A 12748-nucleotide genomic window follows, 5' to 3' on the forward strand; every position below is an offset into this window, starting at 1 on the left:
CTAATGTACATGTTGTATCCCTGTTGCATGTTACAAACTACCCTAGCAGTATGTTAATAACTCTGTAGTGGCTTGGTTAAAAACAGGAGTGATGGTTTCTAATGTAGAGCAAGCACAAAACGTTTGTGCTGTTTGCTTGCTTCTCTTCAGTAAGTCTGGCATAAAATTCTGCAGCTGAGATTTAAGTGATGCAATCTTTACAGTCTCATCAAAGCTATGGATACAGTTGATTGCATGCAGCAGGGAAGCAGTGCTAAGCTTGGTTAAATGTGCTCACTTGTTTTCATTATCCCACTTTTTTTTATGGGCCCAGCATGGCAGCTTGGGAATGAAGGATGTTTTTCCTCATTTGAAAGGGCCTGGGTTTTGCTTTGCTTCTTAAGTCTATTTAAATGCATTTCTAGGTTTGTTGATTATTCATTATACTTTATTTAGTCCACCATCATCACTCTTTCTTTGGTGAAGAAAGTTGTTATTTATGAGTCAAAAGCTATTTATGAAGCAGACAGTCTGGTATCATCAGAAAGACAGGAGTTGGTGGAGTAGTTTTAATTATTAAGCTTTGATTAAAGAGAATGAGTTAATTTAACAAGTGCAACTGGTTTTCTCCCTCTCTCTTTTTTTTTTTTTTTTTTTTTTTTTTTTTTGCTAGACATGCAGAAGAAAGCATAATCATTAATCTGTCAGGCTTGACCTGAAACTATAGGACCCTTTCAAATGCCCCAGGAGATGGACAGATCAGTTCTGGTTTGTTTATTTTGAATGGTGTGAACAGTGCTTGCTCGCAGTGGTTGCTGGGGTTGTTTTGTAGTCTATAGGCTCAGAAATAAAATTTTGTTGTAAAGGAGAATCACATGGTAGTTGGCCTTCTATCCTGACAGGCTGGGGCTAGACACACTAAAAACAAGCTGTTGTGTGTCCTGTTGTTTCATCCTGGAATATCTTTTATTCTGTTGTGTTAGGGTGTGGGGGGGGGTCATTTGAGCACCTAATTTTCTGTCAGTCATGGTGGCATTAAGTTGGATCATACAGCAAGGAGAATTAAGCATCAGTTGAACTTAGTAGCTTTAGAAATTCTGGTTACTGTATAAACTGAAGACTTCAGGGCAGGGATTGTATTTCTGTTCCATGCTGGTTCAAAACTAAGTAGACCAAGACCTTTGGTTCATGCCAGGAATACAAACTGCCATTAAACTGAAATTTCAGTTTGTTAGTTCTTGGAGATAGATAGTTTTCTATCCTAGTAGTATAAAAGATTTTTTTACCTTTTTTTTTTTTTTTTAATTCTTTTTTGTATAAAGAAAATAATCTTGGAAAAAAACTATCCATGAGCCCCAGTTGTGTGGCAGCCTAAGCTGAGGTTTTACTGTCATGCCGACTAATGGCTGAGGTTCACATCCATTTATCGGATCAGTTCTTGCATAAATACCAAACATTTCAGCTGGTAGCTTGAGGAAGCAGTGCAACAGTAAGTGCAATATAAATGTAAATATTCCTAAATGAAATGATGTTCTCCAGCATAAAAGTCAAGCAAAATGCAGAAGGAAGACAAACCCATGTGATTAGTTACTTAACGTTGGCATAAGCTACTACACAGGACCCAGATGCAGCTTGCTGTCTGCCCTGCCAGACCCACACAGTGTCTTCACCAAAACCTCTTATGCAAGACCAAATGATATAGGTGGACAGCAGAAATACTCTCACCGGTGTGAGTTCTTACATTAGGTGTGCTTAGCCAAGTGAAGTCCATAATCACCTTTTCGGGACATACTAACTTCTGCATAAAATACAGTGTTAAAAATATTGTACTTGTCGTACAAATTGCCTGCAGTGCCTTAGTGGTCTGACAGCTTCTATTTATTTTCTCCATGCAGAGAGATTGCGAGTTTGTAGATTCCACACAACTGTTAATTGTTGCCAACCAAACTCATACAGGGTGCTGCTTATGTTTGACCTATATAGATTTGTTTCCCTCAGCTTTTACAGCTCAGGTAGACAAACAATGTCCCAATGAGAACAGTGGCTTTCATTACCCATCTTGAACTTGTATGTGAACTGCTATGTACCAGATGTGACTGAGTAGTGTCAAAAATTAAATACAGGCAGCTGTTGTGGTGCCACAAGTACCAGCATGACTGCTCTTGGCCAGGTACTTATCCGTTTTCCATCCCTTCCTCCTCCAAATCCTCCCCAGTCTGCTTCTGTCTAGAAGAGAAGAGAGACAGAGAAATTTAAGTATATTTTCTGTTCTGTCTGTCTCCTCCTGCACCCTTTCTTTGCTATGTCTGATTCTTCTAGTTTTAGCCTAGACAAAGCTAGAATTCTTAAGGATAGACTTAAGGATAAAGAAGAAAAAGGAAAAATGCAGCTAATCAGAAAAGTAAGTCGGAAAAAATACAAGATCTCATCTGAAGGCCATCTTTTCCTGTTACGTGTTTATACAGTGTATAGCATAACCACAGGTCCTTAGTCTGACCCCTTGCAGCTAAACACCATTATCGCTGTTTCTAGTAAAAAGAACGAAATAAACGTATAACATCAGAGTAGCTTGTACAAGTCTCTATTTAATTACAGTGCTGCATGAAGACATTTGTTGGTGTCACATGTACGTGTGATGAGTATTGTACATTCTTGACTCTTCAGGGAGTCATGTTTTCTCTGGAGATTTTCACCACAGAGCTAGTGGCTTTTTTTTCTGTTTTCCTTTTTATTTCAGCAGGATTTAATCAGCTGGTTAGACCTACTGTAATTAATTCACTCTTCAATCAGGAAGATAAACAGTATCATGACTGTAGTGGGAGCAAGCAGGCAAGCGCCAAATACCGTGCAGGCAGGATTCACTAGCTTCTTAATTAAAACCTGTTCAGGGGATGCAGAGAGCCACATGGGCTTCAGCGAGCTGTGAATCACAGGGAAGAAAAGCAGGAACAGGAAGACTCAATAAGCAGAACTAAAACTTCAATTGCAAATAATTAATCACAAAATAGGGACTATAGCAAGGGTCTTAAGTTCTTCTTCAGAAATGAAGAAATGAAATCTTCTCATTAATGTGTTTTAAAAAAACATATCAGTACCCTTACCATCATCAGCATGTCCCGCCATCTGAAGTCCTTGGGAAAGCAGTATTTTTTCCAGAGTGGTAGTAACAGTGATGACTCTATTTGCCAGACCCAGATCTGTGGGCAAGAGGCCTCAGTCCTGTATGATGCAGCTGACTTCTCACAATTTTCAGAAGTTTCTACAAACACCTTCTATCACCACTACGGCCTGGTTGTCAGTCACTGTGCCAGGTGCTGTACAAACAGATTGCAAAGACTGTCCTTGCTCTTGGCATTAGTTTATTCTTTGTAAAGCCAGAGGTGATGATATTTTGGTCCCCTCTCAAAAAGTTATGAAGCCTTGATTCATGGGTAGAAAGTGTTTGTTGTCTTTAAGTGTAGATGTTTTATGGGAAAGGAAAACCTGCTGCAGAGGACGTGAACAGATATGGCATTACCGCCTTTCCAAGGGCAGTGGGATATAGATATTTCCACAGGTTACATTTGAGTCTGGAGTGTTAGGAGTAAGTGGTTTAAAATATCATTGGGATGAATGATGGGCTGCTGGTAATTTGACCCAACAGATACTTAATCTCTAGGAAATGACACCTGTTTTCCTGGTTTTTTTTGGTCCAAGTTAACAAACCTATGAAGGACATAGACTATTTTCAGCAGCTTTCTTCTTCCACAATGTTTTGGAAGAGTTTTTAATCTAGTAGTTCAAGTGAGCTGAGCTATAAGGTTCTGCATCTTGATTCAGAAACAAGATTTTTGAACAAGGTACACAGCATTGAAGATGATGATTTTGTCCTGGGTTAACACTGAACATGAAATAAAATTATAGCAGAAAGATAAGACATTATTCACATTCCACTTATTTTGAGGGCTCACATCAGGTTTTAGTACAGGTCAAACCACCTATGGAAATTTCAAATGTTTTAGAGCTTTTTTTGTCTATATGCACCAAATGGCACCTTTCTGTTTTGTGATTGTAAATATGTTAAAATTGAGCAGTAGCTAGTTAGTATTTTCTCCACAAAAAAACCCTACTGACTTTACATTATTCTTTGAATCTTTTAAGTAATTCCAGTCTGAGCTGAATCCCATCACTGAGTGAACTGGATTGGTTAAAACTGGAAAAAAAAACCAAACAAAAGAAGAGGTAACATGTGCCTGAGATCTCTTGAGTTAGTGTTTCCAATTTGCTGTTTAAAAAAGGATTGGAAAGTTTCCTGTGCTTCTGTAAGAAATGTTTTTTTCCCTTGCCTATAATCCCATTAACATATAAAATGCAAAGCTTCCCTAGCTGTGCATTACAATGCTAAGACAGAAGAATGACTGGCCCCATCTTACATGTTCATAACATTTTGTTCTGACAGAATCATGTAACACCTGGTTCATGTATGCCAACAAAAATGTTGCTCTGATAAGCATGTACTCTCCTATTCAGTTAATATATAGGACCTATTTCTTCAGAGAGTATATGCTAAAATCCTTTGCTAAAGTGGGATACATTTCGGCATCTGTAAAATCACTCTTCATTTAAATTTATAGCTATGAACAGACCCTGAAGAGCCATGCTCTAATGTTATACAAACTAAAACCACTAGTTATTGGCCTCTTCCAGGAATATGAGGTTTAGAATGGAATCCGCTGGATCAAGGTGGAACTTCTATTTCAATTTCAGAAAACAGCTGAGAGCATGAGTTATAGCTGCTTGACATAATCTCTTCTTGATATACATCTGGAACACGTTCTACCAGCACAGTCCATCCCACAGGAAGATGCTTTGTTAGCAATATAAGAAACCCAGAGAATAAAAGAAACCCCCCTTGGCAGCGGTCTTTATCTATTCTGAAACAGAAACTATGTGACTTCCACAAAGTGTACAGAGAGAAAAGGGATTATATTGCTCTCTGGATTGTGTTTTAACATCTTCAGAAAACAGCAGGTAACTAGAACTTGGGGGCCTGCCTCTGCGTATGTCTATTGTAATCATCTAGTTCTCCAGATCCTACATTAATTTCTAGCCAGACCTATTTCCACGTAATTTTATTCATCTTACTAGGTTTTATTTACAGAGATATTACGAAATGTATTGTGAACTGAGTACAATTAGTAAATGCAGTGCTGATTTGGCAATGCCAGAGTCAGCATGGTGAAGTTATGCTGTTACGGGTTTTCAATTGTTTAAATTGATGAAAGGTAGATATCAGGCGGTAAGGGATGCTGGAAACACCCAGAACTTTCCAGAGTCCAACTTGAACACCAGCACAGGTTCAGCTAGGGACTTTCTTGGGCTTTTATTCTGGCTTTTTCCAAACCACACATTTTTATCTCATTTACTGTTAATTTAAATTAGGCACAATATTACTCTGCACTTTCTCTGTTGAGAGACATAGGAAAATCATATCTGAGGTGGTCCTTGGCTTCATGGCACCCTGAAGTTAGGTGAGAAGAACTGGACCTAACCTAGATGACTTGCTCAAGTTCACATCTGAGGTGGACATGGCTGCAGATGCCTCACCTGGCACACTGTCTTCATGATCTATATTTACCACACTAACACTCCTCACCTAGTTTTATAACTTCTTGTAAGAGACCAGAGATGAAATGCTGGTGGGCAGAAATTGCTGCTGGGCTGGCTGATGATATATGATGGTTGCTGTCCTGTTTGTATACCATGCAATACAAGGTATCACTTCTTTAGTTTCTCTCCATCTACTTTTTGGCTTGGCCTTCTGTTCAACTCATCCTATTTATCCATATTTACACTGATGTAGTGGTCCCACGTGAGACTTACGCTCCCCTTCTTCCTTCTGCCCGTTGCTTGTAGGCCTACATTCTTGCAGGGACTGGATCTGTAGGTGGCAGGAACCTCTTAAAGTTTTTTCTAAAGGCTTCAGCAGTTTAATACTGGGTAAGTCAGCTCAAAGTGAAGGCAAAGCTATTGCATGGAGTTTCTGCAAGCTCTGTCTGGCTCCTACTGCAAAGCGGAAAAGATGGTCTTGTCTTTGGTGAGAATTGTATCGATGACATAACACAAAGCCAGCAGCGGCAGTGACCTATCGCTACCTTCACATGGCTCAGTGACTGTCTGTGTTTAATGCACTCAAGGTTAGATGGCCACAGGCAAGAATCAAGTGAGTGTGTCTTGATTTTTGCTTCCGCTTTAAACACAGTGTGAGAGTAGCTCTGAAAAGTGCCCTTGGGATTGATGTCCCAGAGTCCAAAGATCACCTTGAGGGATGAGAGAACCTCTCACATGAAGGTCCTCGTTACATCCCCACCAAGAGGTGCATGGGCATGGCACTGTTGTAATACTGTAGGCCTCATGCCCAATACAGGAGCTTGAGACCTCTCCATTGCTGCCCATTGGTGTGCGTGAATGGCATTGGTTTCTTTTTTGTCATCTTAAAAATGCAGTTGCTGTTTTTGCTTTTAACAGTGGAGGATCTTCATGAAAGCCTTGCGAAATTCAATGTTGAAGGTGGTGTAAATAATTGGGTTGACAGCACTGTTGACATATCCAAGCCACGTAAAGGCGCTGTACATTGCTGGGGGGATGTTGCAATCGCAGTGCATGTTCAGGATGTGAGTGATGAAGAATGGGAGCCAGCAGATGATGAAAACACCTGGGAGAAAAGGAAAGAGACAGATTTTGATTGCTGAAAGCTGGACAAATATTAAAACTATGAGAACAGTAATATTTCCCTGAGGAAGAAGCCTTCTGTTTGTTAAGTCTCATAGTCTATATTCTGAATATCCAGGTACTAAAGAACTTCTTTGCTGATGTAATTAGACTGGTTAAATCAAAAAATCTGGCCTTCAGAGGTACCAGTATCTTGCTGAGCTATGCTGCCTTTTGCATCCTAGAAGCTCATGAGCTCTCTTGCCCCTGCACCCAGCTGTGTCTTGGCAGTCCAAACACCCCACAGATGGACAGCTTTCTGAGCCTTGTGTACTGTTCTTAGCTGAGAAGGAGATAGCCTTCCTGTTGGCAGCTTCCTGCCTGCTTGCCTACATATCCTCTAATGTATCAAGTGAAATTTCTGTGGAGGCCTGGAAAAACAGTCTACATTGGATCTTCAGACTGGCTACTCTAACCCTGGGTAGCTATTGGTTTTCTGCAGAAACACAAGAGGAAGCCAATGCGCCCTCTCACCAAGTACAATGGCTAGCATCTGAGTGGCTTTCTTTTCCTTCTGTTGTGACAGTTTCCTCCTGCTCACAGCCTTGAGAGAGGTCCTTGTCTTGCCATTGGGCATAGACTGGATCTCAAAGACCTTGGCCGTGTGGGGCGTTTCTTTGGCATGTCCGTTCTTCTCTACTTTCCCAGGGCTGTCCAAGGGTGCCTGCAGGGTTGAGTTGGTGCCCTGATTAGAAGCAATTGGCACAACCAACTGATGGTTACGTGCTGCCACAGGTTTGATGGTGGTTTTCTCAGGGGGACTGGTACTGGACACCATCTCCATTTCCATCTCTTCTATGTGACTCTCCGCCTCCTGGACAAGAATCAAATGTCCACAACATAAAGACAGATAAATATACAGAGACAAGCAATGCACATTCCTTACAGAGTGAAGCTGGATGATGTTGAAGAACAATCAATCCCTCTTCTCTCTCCCTACATTTTTGGTAGATGCTTGAGAAAGGGCTGTAAAGTGTTTACAGATAAGAATACCTTTGGGTAGATGCCATCTACAGAACCGCAGTGAATTACTTTCCTTTATTGCAAAAAGAGCCCAAGAAATGGGAGAGACAATGACACCACTCCCTATAGATTTTATTTAGGTTTTCAGAATATAAATTAATAAAAATAAAATCAACAAGCAAAACCCAACAAAGCCAATGCAGTCCAAGACTTAAAATAAGTAACAGAGGAGAAGAAAATCAAAGGCACAAAATGTTAAAATGTCATGGCTTTTATAGCTGATCTTTAGGTGAGCTTAGTCTGGCTTTTTGAGTTCTATGATCTTAAACCCCCTGCTTCACTCTAAGGAATGGGAATAATATTTAAATTGAGATTGAATGGTAACCTTTGTTCTTAGTTTATTTTTCATCCCACCCTACGTAAATTTATTTTGCATCCTGAGAGCAGAAAAGGGGAAAGCTAAACACTCTGAAAAGCTACCACTTCTCTTTAACACTCACCACTTTGCGCTTATTAACTTGGAAACTCCCATTGGACTTCACAATAACTGTGCAGAGCTTGACGTCTTCTGGATGAGTGCATTTGTCCTAAGGGGCAAGCATCAGCTCAGAGGTTACACAAGCAGATAGTAATTGGGAAGGGAAGCTGGTAAGGGAAGCACGTGGAAATACAAACACAGGGCATGAAGCAGAAATTAATCAGTGTGACTAAGGTGCCAAGAATGATGGAAAACTACTCTGAGCAAGCAGTAATGGAGGCAACTATCCCTCGTGCTTTTCACCAAAGGAAGGAAATCACAAAGATCTGCTTACGTCTCAGTCTATCCCTGCCTTGCTGCCTTCTTTGCTTGACATGGCACTGGCCTCTGAGGCAACAGTTTGGAGGTAGTGCCTCTGGCACTATATGTTCCTACTGGTTGTTTTGCCTGTGCTGCAAGGGTAGCATTTTGACAAGTGGTCTCACACTTAACACACTCAGCTGGACTCCACTTGTATACATATCTGATGCTTCCAAAGGCTGTTTTCACTGCAGAGGTATCATTACCAGTGATGTAGTTTGCACCCCAGCCACACAAACAAATTCCTTGAACTTCTTCATCACAACAGCAGGACTGACTCAGAAAATAGTACAGCCTGTCGTCAGGTGCCCCAACCCAAACTCAGCAGAGCCAAAGGAAATGTAGTCTGGTTAATGAAGCAGCTCCTAATGCAGATCTGCTCATGAAATATCCCCTGAGATCCAGGGAGGCCTACGAAGCACCAGGCAGTGACCTGATAAGCCAGAGTGTGCAACTGGGACTCCAAAATGGCACGGGACACAGCATTCACATTTGTGATCCAGTATTTCACCTAGTCCAGACAGCGTCATCTGGGGAAAGGAGGAAGTGCTTTGGGGAATGGAGTGGAGCAGGAAGGGGAAAGGACGGACTGCTGAGAGCAAGGCAGAGGTCTAGTTACCTTCAGTGGGGCTTGCGTGTCTGAGTCCAGGCCGTGGCTGCTGCGCTTGGTGTTGACACGCTTCCTGCGCTTCCGGAGCACTATGTAAATCTGTACATACACCAGCAGGGTGACAATGAAGGGAACGTAGAAGGAGACGATAGAGGAATACACGACAAAGGCAGGATTGGCAATGATGCACTCATTCTCATCTGGAAGACAAAAAGTTTCAGGCTTGTTGTCCATGCTGCTAGGAGCTAGCACCGGCTTCCCCCTCTTCTCTCCCTCTTTCAGAAGGGCACAGAGATACACAGAGAGCGAGGGGTTTGGGTTCTAGGAGGGACCACTGTGTCATCTGGAAGCGATACCAGAACAGCAAACTCCCCTTGGGTCATAGAGTCACATATGACCCAAAGTCCCTGGCTATTGCTTGCTTTATAACTAAAAACCCACTGATCCCATGCTGTATACAATCCAGTCTTCCTATGGAACTGGTGACTGAACAGGCCAGTTCTTTTCTCTCCTGTCTCAGTGAAGCTATTTTTCCCATGGCTTTCCTTTTCACATGTTTTAATATGAGAGGGATTTTGATTTTGTAGTGGACAAATGTTAACATAACGTTGATGAATGCTGTGTAAATTTCTACATAACCTCAGTTCCCGTGTCTCTAAAACACTGCTCTGGAACAGCAAGAGATGAAACAGATCCAGAAACAGCTGACAGAAGTAGTCTGGGATGATATCCGGAGAGGACACCTGAAACAGGGATGGATATATCCCAATACACCTAAAACCCAATCCCCATGTTTATTTCTGACTTGTAACAGAAAACTCTCTGGGGACCCAGTAAAGCCAGGAAGATGCCAATAGCCAGCTGCAGGTGGCATAACACTTACCTGTGTTGTTGAGGCCAAAGAGGAGTGGGCAGGAGATGGCAAATGAAAGCACCCAGACCACTGCAATCATGACTGTGACCCTGCGCTTCGAGCTGTAGCGGGTATTATACAGCATTGGCATTGCTACTGCTGTGTACCTGCAGTGTGAAGATACAAACCCAGTTTATTGTTATACTGCCAGTGCTGACAAACTCTGTGGGAAATCGTACCTAGTTACTGTGTCTGAAAGCCTGGTCCAGCAAGAGGATAGAGGGCAAGTCAGGTTTCATAACTCTCTAAGGTGTCCGCGTTCCCTGTTTTGGAAAGCATGAGGCTGGGGTCAGCTTAGTAGAGCATTTTTTTTCCACTTTCTCTGAGCTACTGCCTTCCCACTGATGTCTGCTCCACCATTCAAGTATATAAACAGAAGGACTGAGCTAATGGGGACATATACAGACAATTCCATTTACGTTCTCAAGACCAGAGTTTCTATGTCTGCTTCTGACAGAATCCCTGCTCAGACCTCACTTAGGTCCTCTAAATTGCTCTTCAAAAGATGTCAACAACACTAGTTCTCACCATTTTCAAGCCTCTGAGTCACAGGTGAAATCAGACCATATAAAGATGGCTGTGACTTGCTACCATGAATTTGACATGACGTGATGTCATGGAGCCCTCACCTGTCAATGCTGATGGCACAGAGGTTGAGGATACTGGCAGTACACATCATAACATCAAGGGTTACAAAGATATCACAGTGGATCCGACTAAACCTCCACTCACCAACCACCTGCAAAGAGAGAAAATAAGGTCAGTAAAAGAATTCACTGAGGATATGCTATTGAGTTGGTCTAAAGGGAGAATTTTGCACAAAGATATAGACTCTTGCTGGTAGCTGGAGTTCAGCTGGGTCAAGAGGGATCAAAATTTTGTCTACAGATGTTCCAGCTGGCATCAGGCCACATGCAATTAGTCACATGGTGTGTCAAGTAGGATTGTTTGCCATTGAGTGCCTCTGAGGACTTTGTCCTGTCTAGTCTAAAGGTGTCCAATGGTGGCCACAAAGGAAGTACTCTGCTCCATCCAAACCATGCTTTAGAGCACTCCCCTGAGGACTGGTGTGATTTTGTCCTTCCTAATTCCATCCTGTAACTCTGTATTGAGTTGGGCAGCTCAAACAGCAAACACAAACGTGGGCTCATATTCCAATGACACAAGGGAGTGCAAATCTCCTCAAAGTCAGTGTGAACTATGTAGGAGCTTAACCGGGTCTCTGAAGCATTGCAAAGAAGTATTAGGAAAGAAATAAATTAATTTTATATCCTGAGCACCTCTAATTCTATTTACAGATTTTTATTAGACACTTTTTGCAATTATACCTAGCAAAGATCAGCAGTAGAGAAGCAGGAGCTTTCCCTCATTTCTTAGTTTAAAAAACTGGGGCAGAAATTCCTCGCATTCTTTTTGTGTGTGAACAAAATTAATTTAATTCAGTGTGAAGATTCTTTGACACACTACATGTTGTGATAAAGACAAAGAACTAATGATAACGCTTCTAGTTACCAGTAGCCTTTTTCTCTTCGCTTATCTTGTTATTGAAACTGAACTTTGCCAATTAAGTTTAATAGCAATTATTAGGACTGCTGTATTTGACATGTGATGAAAAAAGTATATTTCCCTCTAATAAAAATAGAGTCCTACTGCATTTGAAAATAGAATGAATAAGATATCTATTCTTCAGTTATTTCTGCTCTGATATACATAACCATAGGCAGTATAAAGAAAGAAGAAAGAATGACTGCATTGAAGACTGAGTGACAGATGAATACTCAGTGATTAAAAAAGCACTTAAGAGACAGTTATATCAGTAACTTTGATGAGAATTTGCCCAAAGGCAAAGGTTTCCAGCCAGATATAAGCCTCTGCAAAATCAGTTTCCTGAATGTACGGTTTTGAGTTTGAGAGATGCTATAAACTGCAGCAGTTCTTTCTCTTGGTGCTTGCATTTATGTAGGAGACACCTCAGAATCTTGGAGGTAGGAGATTTGTTAGCATCAAGGCTGATTTTTAAAAGGATTTCCTTTTGACATTCATGTTTGTGGCACAAAGCCTAAAAAAAAAAAAAAGGAAGATATTAGGAGAACAAAGGTTTCTGTCCAGTTTTGATTTCAGATTGCAGACCCAGAGAGGGACCACAGTGTGCCTAACCCATGTCAGTCCAATGGCTCCTTCTCTGTCAGCAAGTATTTGTCATGTTTTTGTTGTTTCAAGCTAGCAGTAGGTTTAGCAAAGTGTGGGTAAGAGCAGAAAGGGCAAAATTAAATTAGGAAAAAAAAAAAAAAAAAAGGTGTTGTTGGTATTCAGAGGCCTGATTGTCCTACTTGGTAGATTAAGGAAGCTGAGGCTCCTGACCAACTCCCATGTACACATGAGCCCAGAAAGGGGAAGCATCTTACAACATTTGTGCTTTATTTTTCCACATTAAAATAAGAAGTGTCTAAGAGACTCTTACAGCTGGGCCTAAGAGAGCAAGAGCTTCTCACAGCATCAGCCTCTGCTTAAAATGGGTTGTTGCAAAAGAAGAATATAATAGAAGAGCTTAACTAGTCCCAGAGGCATTCACTACAATCATAACCAGTCTGTGGTCATGCTAATAAGCTTTAGCAGATGCATGATGTTTTACATTTTTAAAGTGCAACAAAAACAATAATTAGCTGGAGTGATAATTAGTATTGTGGTTTCTTGA

The 12748-nt window shown here is 41.3% G+C and overlaps 1 protein-coding gene across 4 annotated transcripts in view; it reads right to left on the reverse strand.

Annotated features, from left to right (window-relative positions):
- Positions 1–1325: 1325 nt before the first annotated feature.
- The window catches only part of DRD2 (dopamine receptor D2), a 35129-nt gene continuing 23706 nt past the window's right edge, over positions 1326–12748 (reverse strand). For 3 of the 4 annotated variants that reach the window (XM_033007532.2, XM_033007409.2, XM_033007600.2), the window contains 6 exons: positions 10683–10792; positions 10024–10160; positions 9150–9340; positions 8193–8279; positions 7204–7543; positions 2545–6673 (listed from right to left, as the gene is read on the reverse strand). In XM_033007532.2, coding sequence (XP_032863423.1) covers positions 6480–6673; positions 7204–7543; positions 8193–8279; positions 9150–9340; positions 10024–10160; positions 10683–10792 — 1059 coding nt within the window. In that variant the 3' untranslated portion in view covers positions 2545–6479. Of the gene's footprint in view, positions 2206–2544; positions 6674–7203; positions 7544–8192; positions 8280–9149; positions 9341–10023; positions 10161–10682; positions 10793–12748 lie in introns of those variants that run through there. The other variant, XR_004409224.2, reaches the window with a different exon arrangement.

The sequence above is a fragment of the Tyto alba genome, unplaced genomic scaffold, assembly GCF_018691265.1.
Source record: "Tyto alba isolate M040663 unplaced genomic scaffold, T.alba_DEE_v4.0 Super-Scaffold_32, whole genome shotgun sequence".
Lineage (NCBI taxonomy): Eukaryota > Metazoa > Chordata > Aves > Strigiformes > Tytonidae > Tyto > Tyto alba.